At 37.0% G+C, this 19,909-nt stretch overlaps 1 protein-coding gene across 10 annotated transcripts in view; it reads right to left on the minus strand.

Moving 5' to 3' along the window:
* LOC128701491 (uncharacterized) overlaps positions 1–19,909 on the minus strand; it is a 248,289-nt gene that overhangs the window by 12,108 nt on the left and 216,272 nt on the right. For 9 of the 10 annotated variants that reach the window (XM_070101763.1, XM_070101762.1, XM_070101766.1 and 6 more), the window contains one exon: positions 16,810–17,039. In XM_070101763.1, the coding sequence (XP_069957864.1) occupies positions 16,810–17,039 (230 nt within the window). Of the gene's footprint in view, positions 1–3,772; positions 3,807–16,809; positions 17,040–19,909 lie in introns of those variants that run through there. The other variant, XM_070101761.1, reaches the window with a different exon arrangement.

Consider the following 19,909-nt stretch of genomic DNA (forward strand, 5'->3'; position numbering starts at 1 on the left):
AGATTTAGCAACAGTCATTAATCATATCATGATGCGCGGAAGGGTTGCCGCGCCAGGAGAAATCACTTCATTATTACGCTTATATCAGCTTATATATCAACTCTACAGCTTATTTATCTATCAGAATTGATCTAATATGATATAATAAACAGTCTAAATAATATACAAACATGTTATATACTCTAGACTGAAAAAAAATAGGCCATAATATGGCGAGATTATCGGGAATATTTCGATAAATATTGAGTTACTCCTCTCTGTGTCGTATTCTTTTGGTCTCTGAGTAAGAGAAAACGGTGTTTTGAAGAGGATAACTGCACTAGAACATCAGTTTACTAAGAAATACACCCAAACAAACGCGATTTTCGCGATTTTTTTTTTTTTTTTGAGACAGTGGGCCGGCCGGCGTTCTAGGCCTATATCTCGGAAGTGACTTATTCACCTAATGTTCCTATTTCTGCATTTATTACTTAATTAAATGAAATAATATTCACAGAAATTGTAGAATAATGATTTCTCTAATTTTGTAAAAGCTAATTTTGGAAATATTCCAAATACTTTCGGAGTTATGTGGGAGTAAAGGGCAGATTTTTTGCAATATTCCAGGAACTAAAAAACTTTATTTTTTTTGTAAAATAAAGAAACGTTATTTAGAGAAAAGGCGTTGAGTAAAATTCGTATAAGCATTGCTCTCTCGGCACCAAGTGTCCAAACAACCTTACGATGTCCCATATAGGAATAAATTTTGACACAAGGGCATTTTCAGCAAATCAGTCTTTTCTCAGTTGTCGTTTGAGGTATATTTTTGATAAATATTTTCGAGAATGAGCGAAAACGCTTTGTCTTGTGCACCAAAACTGGAGGAAATCGGACTCCGCCTTCAGTTTTATGATGCCAAGTAGTCAGTTATTATATTAGAAAGTATAATGCAAGAAAAAGCGATAAAAAACAAGGAAAATTAAGGTGGTTTGGACATTTAGAGAAGACTAAAAGAAATAGAAAGACATGAAGAGTGTATATATCTGTTGAGTAAGGAATGCAGTGTAGGGACCAGTCTAGGAATGGCTGGAGGGAGACCGTATAGGAGGTTTAGTGTGCAATGGGACTTGGACTTCCAGCAAGTGTACATGAGCATGTTGGATAGTAGCGAGTGGGAACAAATCTATTTTATGACTTGTCATGCTTCTGAAGTGTGAGCAAGATAACAAATATGAAGGGATTCAGGGAAACTGACAAGCTGGACATGAGTCCCGATGGTGGGAAGTGCTGTACCTGCACTCTGAAAGAGGGGTGTTTATGCTGCAGTTGTTTAACTGTATTGAAGGTGCACCTCTGGCAAGAAAGTGAGAGAGTTAATGTTGAAAGTGCTTCTTCTTTTTCGGGTTATCCTGTCTTAGTGTTAATATAGAAAATGACACTGACAAAAACACACACACACACACACACACACACACACACACACACACACACACACACACACATACACATACACACACACACACACACACACATATAATATATATATATATATATATATATATATATATATATATATATATATATATATATATATATATACATATATATATATATATATTTACAAAGCAGAAGTGTTATAAGAAGAGCAGAGTATATGGAGAGTAAAAGAAAGGTGAAGAGAGTGGTGAGAGAGTGCAAAAGGAGAGCAGATGAAAGAGTGGGAGAGGCACTGTCAAGAAATTTTAATGAAAATAAGAAAAAAATTTGGAGTGAGTTTAACAAGTTAAGAAAGGCTAGGGAAAGTATGGATTTGTCAGTTAAAAACAGAGTAGGGGAGTTAGTAGATGGGGAGATGGAGGTATTAGGTAGATGGCGAGAATATTTTGAGAAACTTTTAAATGTTGAGGAAGAAAGCGAGGCGGTAATTTCATGCACTGGCCAGGGAGGTATACCATCTTTTAGGAGTGAAGAAGAGCAGAATGTAAGTGTGGGGGAGGTACGTGAGGCATTACGTAGAATGAAAGGGGGTAAAGCAGCTGGAACTGATGGGATCATGACAGAAATGTTAAAAGCAGGGGGGGATATAGTGTTGGAGTTGTAGGTACTTTTGTTTAATAAATGTATGAAAGAGGGGAAGGTACCTACGGATTAGCGGAGAGCATGTATAGTCCCTTTATATAAAGGGAAGGGGGACAAAAGAGATTGTAAAAATTATAGAGGAATAAGTTTACTGAGTATACCAGGAAAAGTATACGGTAGGGTTATAATTGAAAGAATTAGAGGTAAGACAGAATGTAGGACTGCGGATGAGCAAGGAGGCTTCAGAGTTGGTAGGGGATGTGTAGATCAAGTGTTCACATTGAAGCATATATGTGAAAAGTATTTAGATAAAGGTAGGGAAGTTTTTATTGCAATTATGGATTTAGAAAAGGCATATGATAGAGTGGATAGAGGAGCAATGTGGCAGATGTTGCAAGTATATGGAATAGGTGGTAAGTTACTAAATGCTGTAAAGAGCTTTTATGAGGATAGTGAGGCTCAGGTTAGGGTGCGTAGAAGAGAGGGAGACTACTTCCCGGTAAAAGTAGGTCTTAGACAGGGATGTGTAATGTCACCATGGTTGTTTAATATATTTATAGATGGGGTTGTAAAAGAAGTAAATGCTAGGGTGTTCAGGAGAGGGGTTGGATTAAATTATGGGGAATCAAATTCAAAATGGGACAATATTGACACAGTTACTTTTTGCTGATGATCCTGTGCTTATGGGAGATTCTAAAGAAAAATTGCAAAGGTTAGTAGATGAATTTGAGAATGTGTGTAAAGGTAGAAAGTTGAAAATGAACATAGAAAAGAGTAAGGTGATGAGGGTATCAAATGATTTAGATAAAGAAAAATTGGATATCAAATTGGGGAGGAGGAGTATGGAAGAAGTGAATGTTTTCAGATACTTGGGAGTTGACGTGTCGGCGGATGGTTTTATGAAGGATGAGGTTAATCATAGAATTGATGAGGGAAAAAAGGTGAGTGGTGCATTGAGGTATATGTGGAGTCAAAAAACGTTATCTATGGAGGGAAAGAAGGGAATGTATGAAAGTATAGTAGTACCAACACTCTTATATGGATGAGCAGCTTGGGTGGTAAATGCAGCAGCGAGGAGACGGTTGGAGGCAGTGGAGATGTCCTGTCTAAGGGCAATGTGTGGTGTGAATATTATGCAGAAAATTCAGAGTGTGGAAATTAAGAGAAGGTGTGGAGTTAATAAAAGCATTAGTCAGAGGGCAGAAGAGGGGTTGTTGAGGTGGTTTGGTCATTTAGAGAGAATGGATCAAAGTAGAATGACATGGAAAGCATATAAATCTATAGGGGAAGGAAAGAGGGGTAGGGGTCGTCCTCGAAAGGGTTGGAAAGAGTTGGTAAAGGAGGTTTTGTGGGCGAGGGGCTTGGACTTCCAGCAAGCGTGCATGAGCGTGTTAGATAGGTGTGAATGGAGACGAATGATACTTGGGACCTGACGATCTGTTGGAGTGTGAGCAGGGTAATATTTAGTGAAGGGATTCAGGGAAACCAGTTATTTTCATATAGTCGGACTTGAGTCCTGGAAATCGGAAGTACAATGCCTGCACTTTAAAGGAGGGGTTTGGGATATTGGCAGTTTGGAGGGTTACGTTGTGTATCTTTATACGTATATGCTTCTAAACTGTTAAATTCTGAGCACCTCTGCAAAAGCAGTGATAATGTGTGAGTGTGGTGAAAGTGTTGAAAGTATTTTCTTCTTGGGGATTTTCTTTCTTTTTTGGGTCACCCTGCCTCAGTGGGAGACGGCCGACCTGTTGAAATATATATATATATATATATATATATATATATATATATATATATATATATATATAAGGAATTCGCGAGAGCATGCGAAATATACACAAACACTGATCTCTGGCTGAAGGAGACTCGAACCTACGAACCTTAGGACAAGGTATGCAGTGCTTTACCAATCTACCCACACTGGACCAGTGTGGGTAGATTGGTAAAGCACTGCGTACCTTGTCCTAAGGTTCGTAGGTTCGAGTCTCCTTCAGTCAGAGATCAGTGTTTATATATATATATATATATATATATATATATATATATATATATATATATATATATACATATATATATATATATATATATATATATATATATATATATATATATATATAGATATATATATATATATATATGTCGTGCCGAATAGGCAGAACTTGCGATCTTGGCTTAAATAGCAACGCTCATCTTGCCATATAGGACAAGCAAAAATTTGTCTTTGCAATAATTTCGCCAAAATCATTCTGAACCTAACGAAAAAAATATATTTCATAGTGTTTGTTTAGTATTAAATTACTGTAAACAAATCTAAAATATATTTAGTTGGGTTAGGATAAAATAAATTGCTCTTGTTATAACAAGGTAAGGTAAGCTTTCTAAGTTTCTTTTGGTGCAAAATTAAAACAAATTACATGAAAATTAATGAAAAAAATGTATCTTTAAAAGTATAAGAGAAAATTTTGGAAAGGACTTAATTTTAAATGAGTTCTTGCTAATTGACCAATTTTACACATTCGGCACGACATACATATATATATATATACATATATATATATATATATATATATATATATATATATATATATATATATATATATATATATATATATATATATATATATATATATATATATATATATATATATATATATATATATATATATATATATATAAATATATATATATATATATATATATATATATATATATATATGTCGTGCCGAATAGGCAGAACTTGCGATCTTGGCTTAAATAGCAACGTTCATCTTGCCATATAGGACAAGCGAAAATTTGTGTATGCAATAATTTCGCCAAAATCATTCTGAACCTAACGAAAAAAATATATTTCACTGTGTTTGTTTAGTATTAAATTATTGTAAACAAATCTAAAATATATTTAATTGGATTAAGCTAAAATAAATTGTTCTTGATATAATAAGGTTAGGTGAGTTTTCTAAGTTCCTTTTGGTGCAAAATTATAAATTTTTATATCAACATTAATGAAAAAAATATATCTTTAAACGTATAAGAGAAAATTTTAGAAAGAACTTAATTTTAAATGAGTTCTTGCTAATTGACCAGTTTTACATATTCGGCACGACATATATATATATATATATATATATATATATATATATATATATATATATAAACATATATATATATCTATATATATATAAATATATATATATAAATATATATATATATATATATATATAAATATATATATATATAAATATATATAAATATATATATATATATATATATATATATATAACTATTTTTTTTTTTACCAATAGGAATATTTTATTACATAATATGGCACAGAAGATTTAAGAGATACATTGTTGATATAAAGGTGGCATATACGGTACATGTTGTTACGTGTGTATCACCGATTATAAGGCGAAAATCTCATCCAGCTCCTCAGAGCTGGGGCGCGTGCCCAAAATGCAGCATGCATTACCCCTTTGAACAGCCGCACTGAGCCGCTGGAACAGAAAACTAGCTGCCCTGGGATCCCTAGTTACCCTGATGAGTCTTTTTCCCAGCTCCTTAAGGAAATTAGATGCACTCTTTCCCCATGAGCCAAGGGTCTCTGAGCCTATGGGAACAAACATATAATGATGGGCAAGTTCTCCATATTTTCTAGACTTTTGGGACTCCCTAAAGCTGGCAGCTGCCCCTCCTTCCTCCCTGGTGTATTGGAGATAGGTATCAGCCAAGGTAGATGCACATGTATAGTCCCACACCACCTGCTTCCCATCTGTCCAGGCTTGAAGGGTGATACCATCTGGACGCTTCTGGCTGCCATCAGATCTGCATAGTTGGGGTGGCTCCCTTACTGCTGGGCATCCAGCTGTTGTGAGGCTCCTCTTGATAATGTTATTAACCTCCTCATGTCTTGCAATCTTTCCCTCGGATTTACGGCACACAAGACCATGGTACCCGAATCGGTCTGCTGCTTCACTGCCACAAATACACCTGTGTTCGGCGAGAATAGGGGCGGCAAGTCGAAGGGCAACACCGATGCGGATGGTCTGTGGGTCGAGGCGTGTGCCAAGGCTGGAGTTGGGAACAGCCAACAGAAAGTCCCCAGCATGAGGGGCTCTCACTGCCAGCAGGCGGGCTCTATCCTTCCCTGACACACTCTGAAGCATCGTTGAGGCTATATTTTCCACTATTGGACCATCCCAGTGCGATTGTTTGTAGTTGTTGGGGGGAGCAGGTCTGGTTTCTGAGCCCGTTAGATTATCCCAGATCATTGCTCCGTCAAGGAATTTTTGGTCCTGGGCTCCAATCTTGTCCCTAAGATGTTCAGGGAGAATCGCTGCTACAAGCTCTCTGGATGCAATACACGAGGACAGAAAAGCAGGTAACGCAATCTGTGATGACTTGCGGACACCAATGCCTCCTAGTCTGACTGGAAGTGTAGCTTGGTTCCACTGCCCGTCTTCTAGAGTAAGGTTAAGTACTTTCGTAAAAATCTGCCTCAGAATACTGTCATATTCGTGCAGTATAGGGTTATCATATGAAGGTGCACATCTTAGGAAATATGTCAACCTGGGCAGACTCAAGCACTTTGTGAGAAGGTACAAGGCATCGTGGGTGTCCAGATTGCCTATTCGTTGTTCCATTCTCCTTAACTCTTCCAATTTCTTCCTGAGAATTGTGTCAATGGCATTGCTTCCCAGAGGTGCTCCTAGCAAGACACTATTTGTGGGGGCAATGACTGCTGCTCCTGGTAGTTTTGATCTCACTGCATTTATCACTTGTTGACTGACTGAGATGATTTCACATTTGGATGGATTCAGGATGAGACCCATTTCCTGTCCCCGTGTCATTACCTGTGTAAGGTCATGTAGGAGGGACTCCTTTGTACCTGCTAGTGTGCCATCATCTAGGAACCAGATGTTTAGCTCGCTGGTCAGTCTGACTGTGATTTCCCTAACTGCAATACAGAAGAGAAATGGTGCAAGAGGATCTCCTTGTTGGACACCCTCCGATGATGTGATTTCATGCTCTCCAAAGAGAAGCATTGATTCCTTGCTATACCCAGCTGAAACAAAAGGGAAGAGACCAGGGAAATGTTCTTGTACTGCTGCTAATACCACGTCTCTTTTCAGGAGATTGAACGCATTCTTGAAATCTAATTTTACCACTGCATTGTCCTCAGGCAGGTTGTTGATATATGCCCTTGTTGCATGAACCGCTGCTTCACTTCCTTGAGAGACCCCAAAGCCAGCTGGTTTGGTTGAAGCATCATGGCTGCCTGTGCACGAATATATATATATATATATATATAATATATATATATATATATATATATATATATATAAATATATTTATTTATTTATATATATATATACATATATATATATACATATATATATATATATATATATATATATAAATATATATATAAATATATATATAAATATATATAAAAAAATATATATATATATATATATATATATATATAAATATATATATAAAAATATATATATATATATATATATATATATATATATATATATATATATATATATATATATATATATATATATATATATATATATATATATATATATATATATATATATATATATATATGCAATAAGATCAAAGTAAACAGGTGATTTCAGAATATGCAAAACAACCACTGTTAAAGAATAGAGAAATTCCAAGCACTTTCGTGACTACTCACATTATCAATGAACAATAAAAGTAATGCATCAAAGGAAGGCATATAAAGGGCCTAGCCCACACCTCACTCTCACTTCCCACAACAAAGCAACACCTGATCAGCGACTCATAATAAAGGGAACACTACAGCAGGCCTGCTGGCCAAACTAGAGAGGTCCTTCACACAACCCAGTAACAAACTATTCTACCAAAGAATTAAGAATTTTAAAATTTATTGTCCAATGTATTATTAAATTCTTCCCAAATTCTATTAATTATAATTGGATCTAATTTATGTAAACCAAAGGAAATATTCATATTATTGTGAAAACTGCTTTTTATGAAACAAGATTCAGTTATATTTCTGTCGACAATGGACTTGCTTGATACAACTTTCTCAACTTTTTGAAAATCATTTGGATGGTTAAAATCTCTCATATGAATAAATAGAGCTTTGGAATCTTGTCCAGTTCTAATGCTATATTTATGTTCTTTTAATCTTAGTTCGAGACTTACCAGTTTGACCGTAATAAACTTTATCACAAATTTTACAAGGAATCTTATACATACATCCATCAGCATTTTGGGGGGAATTCTTCATCAACAGCTTTTTTACTGTATCAAGATTTTTAAATACGACTTTGATATTAAAAGTCTTAAGAAGAGAAGGCATATCAACCAAGCTTTCATGGTAAGGGAGAACAAACATATTTTTAGTTGAATAAGGCTGGTTGTCCCTTTTTGGATTGTAAAAAGTTCTTATAGCAATTTTAATAGATTTATCAGTTACGTTTCTTGGCTATTTCAAATCGTTACCTATTTCAGAAATTTTGGATATTTCCTCATCTAAGAACTCTGGACTACAAATACGTAAAGCTCTCAAAATCATCGATGAGAAAACAGACAGTTATTTTCTTCAAACTCAACAGTAAAGTTTATAGAATCGGCTAAGCTATTTAATTTTCCCAGGAAATGGTGTATATCTACATTCTTTGGCATAAGACACAAAATATCATCAACATATCTGAACCATTTTGCTCTATTAGGGAGGATTGTGTTAAGCAGCCTAGTTTCAAAAATTCTATGTATAGGTTACTAAGAACAGGTGAAAGAGGATTTCCCATTGCCATACCAAACTTCTGAGTGTAAAACTTATCATTAAATACAAACTTTGTATCAACAATGCAAAGTTTAATGATAGTAGAAACTGGCAATGGTAAATCATAATTAACGAGTTCCTCAGATAAGAAACTTAAGAAATCATCAACAGGAACTTTCGTAAACAAGGAAGTAGCATCAAAACTAACCATGCTAAAATCATTTAACAAACAGCCGGAAATCAAACTACCGTTACTATATACTCGCTCGCTACTCCTATCTGTTGAACCTTTCCATCACAGGAATATAATTGAATCTTGTTTCATGAAAAGCAGTTTAGACAATAATATGAATATTTCTTTGGTTTATAAAAATTAGATTAATTTATAATTAATAGAATTTGGGAAGAATTTAATAATGCATTGGACAAATATTAAATTTTAAAATTCTTAATTCTTGGGTAGAATAGTTTGTTCCTGGGTTGTGTGAAGGACCTGTCTAGTTTGGCCAGTGGGCCTGCTGCAGTATTCCCTTTCTTATCAGTCGCTCGTCAGGTGTTGCTTTGTTCTGGGATGCGATAGTGAGGTGTGGTCTAGACCCTTTATATGCCTTCCTTTGATGCATTACTTTTATTGTTCATTGATAATGTGAGAAGTCACGAAAGCACTTGGAATTTTTCTATTCTTTCACAGTGGTTGTTTTGCATATATATATATATATATATATATATATATATATATATATATATATATATATATATATATATATATATATATATATATATATATATATATATATATATATATATATATATATATATATATATATATATATATATATATATATATATATATATATATATATATATATATAATGGTATTTTATGCCATTTTAATGTTCAATCTGTCAGACACTGCAACACAAGGGTATCTTGGTACAGACCTGCAATCAACTTGGACAACTTCCACTAGTGAGAGCGGCTGGATTTGAGAGGGACCTGACCTCTCAACATCTGAGTTCTTACCTCTTCTAGTGACCTACGTCTCACCTCTTGGCGCTATATAAAGGCTCCATCCTGTCACTTCATCTCCATATTGTTTCATTCTATGGAACAATGCTCTTCTCCAGACTGAGGGACTGACCACCTCAAAACTTTAAGGGTGATGGACTGATTACATCGTCTTCAAGTATCTTCTGCTTCTATCAACTTTTCTGTACTCGACTGAAGAAGCCTACTGTGTAGGCGAAACGTTTCATAATAAAGATACCTAACTGTTGAACATTACAATGGTATAAAATACAGACAGGTTGTTAGGTAAGACACATATGCAACTGTTGCATATGTGTCTTACCTAACAACCTGACGGTATTTTATACCATTTTAATGTTCATTAATGACCTTGATGAAGGGATTACGAGTGACATGAGTAAGTTTGCTGATGATACAAAGATTGGCCGTATAATTCACTCTGAGGAGGATAGCAATGAACTCCAGGAGGATTTGGACAAATTAATGTCCTGGTCTGAAAAATTGCTGATGAAGTTTAATGTGGATAAGTGTAAGGTACTTGCCCTTGGTAATGAAAATAACCCTCGAAGCTATAATCTAGGTGAAGAAGAGCTTGATCATACAGAATGTGAAAAGGACTTGGGAGTCATGGTGAACAGAAATCTAAAGCCAAGACAGCAGTGCCTTAGTGTGCACAACAAGGCCAACAGATTACTTGGATTTATCTCAAGAAGTATAAGTAACAGAAGTCCAAAAGTTATTTTACAGCTCTATACATCACTAGTGAGGCCTCATTTAGGTTATGCTGCTCAGTTTTGGCCCCCTTACCACAGGATGGATACAGACTCATTAGAGAACATACAGAGAAGAATGACAAAAATGATTTAGGTAAGACACATATGCAACAGTTAGGTATCTTTATTATGAAACGTTTCGCCTACACAGTAGGCTTCTTCAGTCGAGTACAGAAAAGTTGATAGAAGCAGAAGATACTTGAAGACGATGTAATCAGTCCATCACCCTTAAAGTTTTGAGGTGGTCAGTCCCTCAGTCTGGAGAAGAGCATTGTTCCATACTTATTTTGCTTCAGTCGGTCTATCTGCTTCAAAACCATTTCACTAGTGACTGTGATGTTACATAATTTATCTTCTTCTGGCCCACTATAAAAATTTATTACCGGAATATTATTAGTGTCTTCCTGTGTAAAAACCGAGAGAAAATAATTATTTAAAATCGAGCACATTTCATTCTCTTTGTCAGTAAGATGCCCATAGTTATTTCTAAGGGGACCTATCTGATCTCTGACTTTTGTTCTATATACCTGGAAAAAACTTTTTGGGTTAGTTTTAGAATCCCTGGCAACTTTAATTTCATAGTCCCTTTCAGCTTTTCTTATCCCCTTTTTAATGTCCCTCTTAATGTCAATATACTGATTCATAAGATGAACCTCGCCTCTTTTGATACGCCTATAAATTCCTTTCTTATGCCCTAGTAGATATTTCAGCCTATTATTCATCCATTTTGGGTCATTTCTATTTGATCTAATTTCCTTATAAGGGATAAACGTTCTTTGAGCAGCATGTATTGTGTTCAGAAAACTGTCATATTGATAGCTCTCTTTGTTACCCCAGTCAACAGATGATAAGTGTTCTCTAAGCCCATCGTAATCTGCTAAGCGAAAATCTGGGACTGTTACTGAGTTATCCCTACTATCATACTTCCATTCAATTCTAAATGTAATTGATTTGTGGTCGCTAGCACCCAGTTCCTCTGAAACTTCTAAATTATTAACAAGGGATTCATTGTTTGCCAGAACTAAGTCAAGCAGGTTATTACCCCTTGTAGGTTCTGTCACAAACTGCTTCAAAAAACAATCCTGAACTACTTCTAAGAAATCGTATGATTCTAAATTCCCAGTCAAGAAATTCCAATCAATATGACTAAAGTTAAAGTCTCCTAGAATTACTACATTATCGTGCCTTGTGGCCCTAACAATTTCCTCCCATAGTAGTCTCCCTTGGTCCCTATCTAAATTTGGGGGACGGTATATCACACCTAAAATTAATTTTTCATGCCCCTCTGAAAATTCTATCCAAACAGACTCTGTATGTGTTACGTCAGACTTAATACCCGTTTTTATGCAACAGTTCAAGCGATCTCGAACATACAATGCCACCCCACCCCCCTTCCCGATACTTCTATCTACTTGGAACAATTTAAAACCCTGAATGTGACATTCTGCAGGCATGTCCCGACTTTTTGAATTAAACCACGTCTCAGTAATGGCAAATACATCTATGTTACCTACACTAGCAACTAGTCTCAACTCGTCCATCTTATTCCTAGCACTGCGACTATTTGTGTAATAAATTTTTAATGACCCTCCACTCTCTTTACCCTTCCTGCTCCTTTCTGTTATTCCACTAAACTTATTACTCTCCTTGTCAATTAGTGCCACTGGCTTTCCAATATCCACCTCATTTTCTCTATTACTAGTTCTCCTAGTACTCATGTTACTACCCTGCGACTTCACAGTTTTCCCGCCAATACCCATACCACTAACTATTCCTAGTTTAAAGACCTAACAGCTCCCTCCACTGCGTTGGCCAGTGCTCCCACCCCACCCCTAGATAAGTGAACCCCATCCCTGGCATACATGTCATTTCTGCCATAGAAGAGGTCCCAGTTGTCAATGAATGTTACCGCATTTTCCTTACAGTATTTGTCCAGCCAGCAATTGACACCAATTGCTCTGGACAACCATTCATTTCCAACTCCTCTCCTTGGCTAAATGCCACATATGACAGGTTTCCCACCCTTCCTCCTAATTATCTCTATTGCTGACCTATACCTGCTAATCAGATCCTCACTCCTACGTCTGCCAACATCGTTGCCTCCAGCACTGAGACAGATAATAGGATTGCTCCCATTACCTTTCATGATGTCATCCAGACGGCTAACAATATCCTTCATCCCAGCCCCAGGAAAACACACTCTCTGCCTCCTACTCCTATCCTTCGAGCAGAATGCCCTATCCATGTACCTAATCTGGCTATCCCCAACAACAACAATGTTTTTACCTTCCTTGGCGTCGTCCGTCGTGATGCTCCGAGTAGTCGACTCACATTCGCCAGGTAGCATTACACCACTTGTAGAATTCGTCAAGACGTTCTCGATGGTCTTCGTTGGGGTTTCTAGGGATGTCTTACTCACGTCTGCCAATGCTTCTTTGGTGCTCGTTGTGGTATTCCCAGTAGAACACTCACATTCGTCAGGTAGCGCCGAGAATGAGTTGGAAGTTTCCACGGTAGTCTTCTGGTTTCTCGTTGTTTCTGCCTCTCCAACCGTTTTCTTGATCTTCAGCTTGGTTCCATGTTGCCCGGCCACTGACCAAGCTCCCCTCTTAACCTGGGGACTCACAACAGAAGGATTACTACGAATCCTCTTGTTCTCCTCCGTTAATCGCCGTATCTCCATCTTAGCAACTCTGAGCTCTTCTCTCAGCTGCTGGTAAAGTTGCTCAAGAGAGGGCATCCTGGTACAGATTCACAGAGAGCACACAAACAGGTCTTCACAGAGCTAAGTACATGTCAACACTGACTAAGTACACGTCAACACCTACCTGAGGGTGAAACACTTCATAGGTAATGTTATACCACCTACCTGAGGGTGAAACACTTCATAGGTAATGTTATACCACCTACCTGAGGGTGAAACACTTCATAGGTAATGTTATACCACTTACCTGAGAGTGAAACACTTCATAGGTAATGTTATACCACCTACCTGAGGGTGAAACACTTCAGAGGTAATGTTATACCACCTACCTGAGGGTGAAACACTTCAGAGGTAATGTTATACCACCTACCTGAAGGTGAAACACTTCATAGGTAATATTATACCATCTATTGAGGGTGAAACATAAAAACATAAGAAAGAAGGAACACTGCACCAGGCCTACTGACCCATGCGGAGTAGGTACATGTCCCCCCGGAGTAGGCCAATGACCTCCCCCCGGATTAGCCCAATGACCCACCCAGTCTGATCATCTCCACTCAAGGATGGAGCACTGCACCAGACCCAGCAGCACAAGCTAGTCAAGTCCAACTCACACCCACCCACACCCTCTCATATATTTATCTAACCTGTTTTTAAAACTACACGTTTTAGCCTGAATAACTGTACTCGGGAGTTTGTTCCACTCATCCACAACTCTATTACCAAACCAGTGCTTTCCTATATCCTTTCTGAATCTGAATTTTTCCAACTTGAAACCATTGCTGCGAGTCCTGTCTTGGCTAGAAATTTTCAGCACGCTATTTACATCCCCTTTATTTATTCCTGTTTTCCATTTATACACCTCGATCATATCCCCTATAATTCTACGCCTTTCAAGAGAGTGCAGATTCAGGGCCCTCAGTCTATCCTCATAGGGAAGATTTCTGATACATGGGATCATCTTTGTCATCCTCCTCTGTAAGTTTTCCAGAGCATTTATATCCATTCTGTAATACGGTGACCAGAACTAAGCAGCATAGTCTAAATGAGGCCTAACCAAGGATATATAGAGTTGAAGAACAACCGGAGGACTTCTATTATTTATGCTTCTTGATATAAAGCCAAGAATTCTGTTAGCTTTATTGCGAACGCTAATGCACTGTAGTCTAGGTTTTAAATTAATGCTCACCAGAACTCCTAAATTATTTTCGCAATCAGTAGTATTAAGATCTTCACCATTTAGTTTATATGTGGCATGGTTTTTTACCTGTCCAACATTTAGAACTTTGTATTTGTCAATATTAAACTGCATCTGCCACTTCTCCGACCATTGCATCCTGGAGTGCTCTAGTGTCCTCATTAGAATGAATTGGACGGCCTATTTTGGTGTCATCAGCAAATTTGCTTATGTCGCTATTAATTCCCTCATCTATGTCGTTTATGTAAATTGTGAACAACAACGGGTCCAACACTGACCCCTGAGGAACACCGCTAGTGACGTCCCCCCATTCTGATTTCTCCCCATTTATGCAAACTCTCTGCTGCCAATTTGTCAGCCATGCCTCTACCCAGGAAAGAATTTCTCTTCCTATTCTGTGTGCCTTAAGTTTCCTCAATAGCCACTGGTGTTTAACTCTATCAAAAGCCTTACAGAAGTCCATATACACAATATCATATTCATAGAACATATTGTTTCATACTATGGAACAATGCTCTTCTCCAGACTGAGGGACTGACCACCTCAAAACTTTAAGGGTGATGGACTGATTACATCGTCTTCAAGTATCTTCTGCTTCTATCAACTTTTCTGTACTCGACTTAAGAAGCCTACTGTGTAGGCGAAACGTTTCATAATAAAGATACCTAACTGTTGCATATGTGTCTTACCATCATATTCATTACCATGATCTACCTCCTCAAACAGTTTAGTGAAAAAAATTAGCAAATTTGTAAGACAGGAACGCACCTTTGTAAAACCGTGTTGAGATTCATTAATCAATCTGTGCCTGTCAAGATGGCTACGAATTGCTTCGGCAATTATTGATTCCATAAATTTTCTCACTATGGAGGTAAGGCTTATTGGTCTACAGTTCGAAGCCAAGGACCTGTCACCTGCCTTGTAAATAGGTATAACATTGGCCAATTTCCGATTAACAGGCACTATGCCAGTTTGTAGTGATATGTTAAAAAGATTAGCCAAAGGTATGCTAAGTTTCTCTTTACATTCCTTTAACACCCTTGGAAACAGTTCATCAGGACCTGGGGATTTGCTAGGTTTTAGTTTCTCTATTTGTCTGAGGACCATGTCACTAGTTAGCGCAATCGTACATAGTTTATTATCACCATGTTCTATATAATCTATTATTTCATTAATATCCCTAGTATTTCCCTGGGTGAAGTGCTTCACCTGAGGGTGAAGCACATCATAGGTACTGTTATACCACCTTCCTGAACGTGAAACACTTCAGAGGTAATGTTATACCACCTACCTGAGGGTGAAACACTTCATAGGTAATGTTATGCCATCTACCTGAGGGTGAAGCACTTCATAGGTAATGTTATACCAGATACCTGAGGGTGAAACACTTCATAGGTAATGTTATACCACCTTCCTGAGGGTGAAACACTTCAGAGGTAATGTTATACCACCTACCTGAGGGTGAAGCACTTCATAGGTAATGTTATACCACCTACCTGAGGATGAAACACTTCAGAGGTAATGTTATACCACCTTCCTGAGGGAGAAACACTTCATAGGTAATGTTATACCACCTACCTGAGGGTGAAACACTTCATAGGTAATGTTATGCCATCTACCTGAGGGAGAAACACTTCATAGGTAATGTTATACCACCTACCTGAGGGTGAAACGCTTAATAGGTAATGCTTGAAACACTTCATAGGTAATGTTATACCACCTACCTGAGGGTGAAACGCTTAATAGGTAATGTTATACCAACTAACTGAAGGTGAAGCACTTCATAGGTAATGTTATACCACCTACCTGAGGGTGAAACACTTCATAGGTAACGTTATACCACCTACCTGAGGGTGAAACACTTCACAGGTAATGTTATACCATCTACCTGAGGGTGAAACACTTCATAGGTAATGTTATACCACCTACCTGAGGGTGAAACACTTCATAGGTAATGTTATATCACCTACCTGAGGGTGAAACACTTCATAGGCAATGTTATATCACCTACCTGAGGGTGAAACACTTCATAGGTAATGTTATATCACCTACCTGAGGGTGAAACACTTCATAGGTAATGTTATATCACCTACCTGAGGGTGAAACACTTCATAGGTAATGTTATGTCACCTACCTGAGGGTGAAACACTTCATAGGTAATGTTATACCACCTACCTGAGAGTGAAACACTTCATAGGTAATGTTATGTCACCTACCTGAGGGTGAAACACTTCATAGGTAATGTTATACCACCTACCTGAGGGGATCAGTATCCAAGTGAGGCTGGTAGATGAAGGAGTGAAATCTGACAATTCTTATGTGGGTTTTAGTTTCTTGAGTCAGCATCTGTAGTGGTTCTTCTAGGTATTGGGGAACAGTGTATATTAAGTCTTCTTGCTTCTTATATTGGTTTATTTTCTTTATTGCTTGAATCAAGTTGTTCACTTCACTTTCCCGGCAATGGAAGAACACAAGTGACGGCAAATTCTGAAGAGAAGGAATTATAACATGTAATTCAATTTAATTTGTCTGAATCACATAACTAAATTTAATCAACTAATTATATAATCAACTATGTCCATATTTGTGCACCTGGAATAATAATGTTTGGTTCAGTTTCTTTGAGAGCTGATTAAAATATTTATCGTTCAATGAGTTTCTTTGTCTTGCGTGTAATGCAGCTTCCATCCCAATTAATGTTGGTGCTCAATATCTGTACATGTTTAAGCATTGTTTAGCTTTCTAAGCTCAGAATGTTCATATCCTGCAAAAATTAGAAGTCATATTTACTGGGAAGAAGAAAACATCACACACAAGAATCTACCTTGTTGCTTAATACCGAGTTGTAAATCAGTGTTAAAAACGACATAACATCTTCAGTCTCCACCAAGAACAACCTCGGTCACTGTGAAGGTTCCATCAGCCTCCTTCATCATGACAGATCTTCACATCACCTACATGCATCTTTTTTCCCATATATGTTTGTTTCTCACTTTCATGTACCTGCTGAAGAGCATCTTAAACACTATTTTACTACTTTGCAGTAACACTGACACCTTCCTCCAGCTGCAACGTCACATCCTCCTGACACCTTCCTCCAGCTGCAACGACAAATCCTCCTGACACCTTCCTCCAGCTGCAACGTCACGTCCTTATGCCTTCCTTCCGCTGCAACATCACATCCTCCTGATATTTTCCTCTAGCTGCAACGTCACATCCTGACACTTTCTTCCAGCTGCAACGTCACATCCTTATGCCTTCCTCCGGCTGCAATGTCGCATCTGTCTGCAACGTCACGTCCTCCTTTCACCTTCCTCTATATGTAGTGTCACATTCTCCTGCTCTGTGCATTTAATCAATATATATATATATATATATATATATATCTATATATATATATATATATATATATATATATATATATATATCTATATATATATATATATATATATATATATATATATATATATATATATATATATATATATATATATATATATATATATATATATATATATATATATATATATATATCTGGGTTTGAACGTCAAGGAGAGGTTCAGACAAGCAATATACAAGATCTAAGGAGCCCCTGATTTTGCACAGGAGCGATAGAGCACATGTTTTTGAAAACAGCCTCGAGAATTACAATTAAATCAGTATAAAGTGTTCCAGCAGCAGTGTCAAGTTAAGCCTAACATGTAGAAGGTCGGTGGGTGACCATCTTCCACCTGTAGATCAGCAATGGCTGCATTAAGGTTAAATAATTGTTCCTACCTTCTCTTCACAGCAAGTTATCTTATTTCTTACTTTTCGAGCCGTTGAGGTGTAGTGAGAAATACTTGTGAAAGTAAGGAAGGTGATTCTCCAGGTAACACTTACTCAACTCTTATTAGGTAGTATTGGACCATCTCACCTAGCCCTTACAGTTGTTTTGTTCTCTTCATCCACACTCATGACAGAGTGTGGCCCCATGCATTGTTTAATTTTGTATTTTACTCTCTTTCACCGCCTCTCTGCCAAAATTTACTACATATAAATTGTATACAGAGTCGGTTATTTCTTCTAGAAGTGACCGAAGAAGTTAAGAGAGAAATACCTTCTAAAGAACCCACCTATATAAATCCTAGTTCAAGTCGCAACAACAGATGGAACTTTCTTTGCTTTTTCCGTATTAAGAATCAGTTGATCGTTCTTGCAGATAACCTGAATATGAAGAACGCCTCCCTATCTTCTCATTCGTATTTCCTGTAAATTATGATGCTATATTTATCAAGTTTTTTATATATAATTTGATACAGTTTTAACGAAGAAGTGCGTTTTGAATTACCGTGTCTCCTTAGTTATAGTCATTCCAACAAGATTAGTTGGCAGTACTTTTAATAAGCTTTTCTTTAAAAAAATTACCACTGTTGTTACACGGTACAAACGTCTTTTGTACTTAGTCTTTTATGAGTTTTGCTACAGTATGTTCAGTTATTTAAGTTGATTAGTGCAGCTTAACTTTGTAATGTTTGTTCTTACTTCAGTCTTTGGCTCTTAATAAGTGGGTTAATTTTACCTTCTTTGGGCCGATAATTCAATCCCTAATGGGGGTGTTCATTTTTTTTTCATTTAAGCAAAAGGCAAATGTAAAGGTTGCCAGATGGACTATTGTCACACCTTGCATCGCTATGTACTGTCATGAGATAAATTAATGAATTCAAAGACAAGTCACTCAGAAATGTTCAAGATATGTCGAAGTATTTCACCCCGAGAAGTATATTACAGACCATTCTGGAAAAATACCCTGACATTGATCCCTATAAATAAAGCTAATATATGCATTAATAACTCATTTCAACTGCAATCAGGAGTGGACATGTGAATGGTTCATTACCTTTGCAACTTATTCAGCTATCAAAAGTTTGTGGTCCAGTCCTTGGCCCCATTATGCACCTCTGATCAGGTGAAGATGGGTGAATGGCCCATTACTTTTGTAACTTGTTCAGCTATCAAAACTTTAGGGCCCAGTCCCAGGACCCATTATGTACCTCTGTAATCTTCTCGAATACCTCCCACAGGATGAATATCGGATGCATAATAATTATATTAAGCAAACACAGGTAGAAATCTTACTAAATTTCAATAAGTTTACATTTAGAAAACAAACGTTTCAAAGTAAAAAGGAGAAACAAGATAACGTAATGGGACAACGAGTCGCGAGTTTGCGAATATTTTATAGTGTAATAGTGGCTGATAGAAATATTATCGGCAAAATTTCTTCACTACATGGTAAGTGAAGAGGAAATACATCTTGAAGGGTCCAGATATATAATGAAACAAAATCACTAAGGATGATATGGATGAAAAACAGG

The sequence above is a fragment of the Cherax quadricarinatus genome, chromosome 78, assembly GCF_038502225.1.
Source record: "Cherax quadricarinatus isolate ZL_2023a chromosome 78, ASM3850222v1, whole genome shotgun sequence".
In the NCBI taxonomy this organism is placed as follows: domain Eukaryota; kingdom Metazoa; phylum Arthropoda; class Malacostraca; order Decapoda; family Parastacidae; genus Cherax; species Cherax quadricarinatus.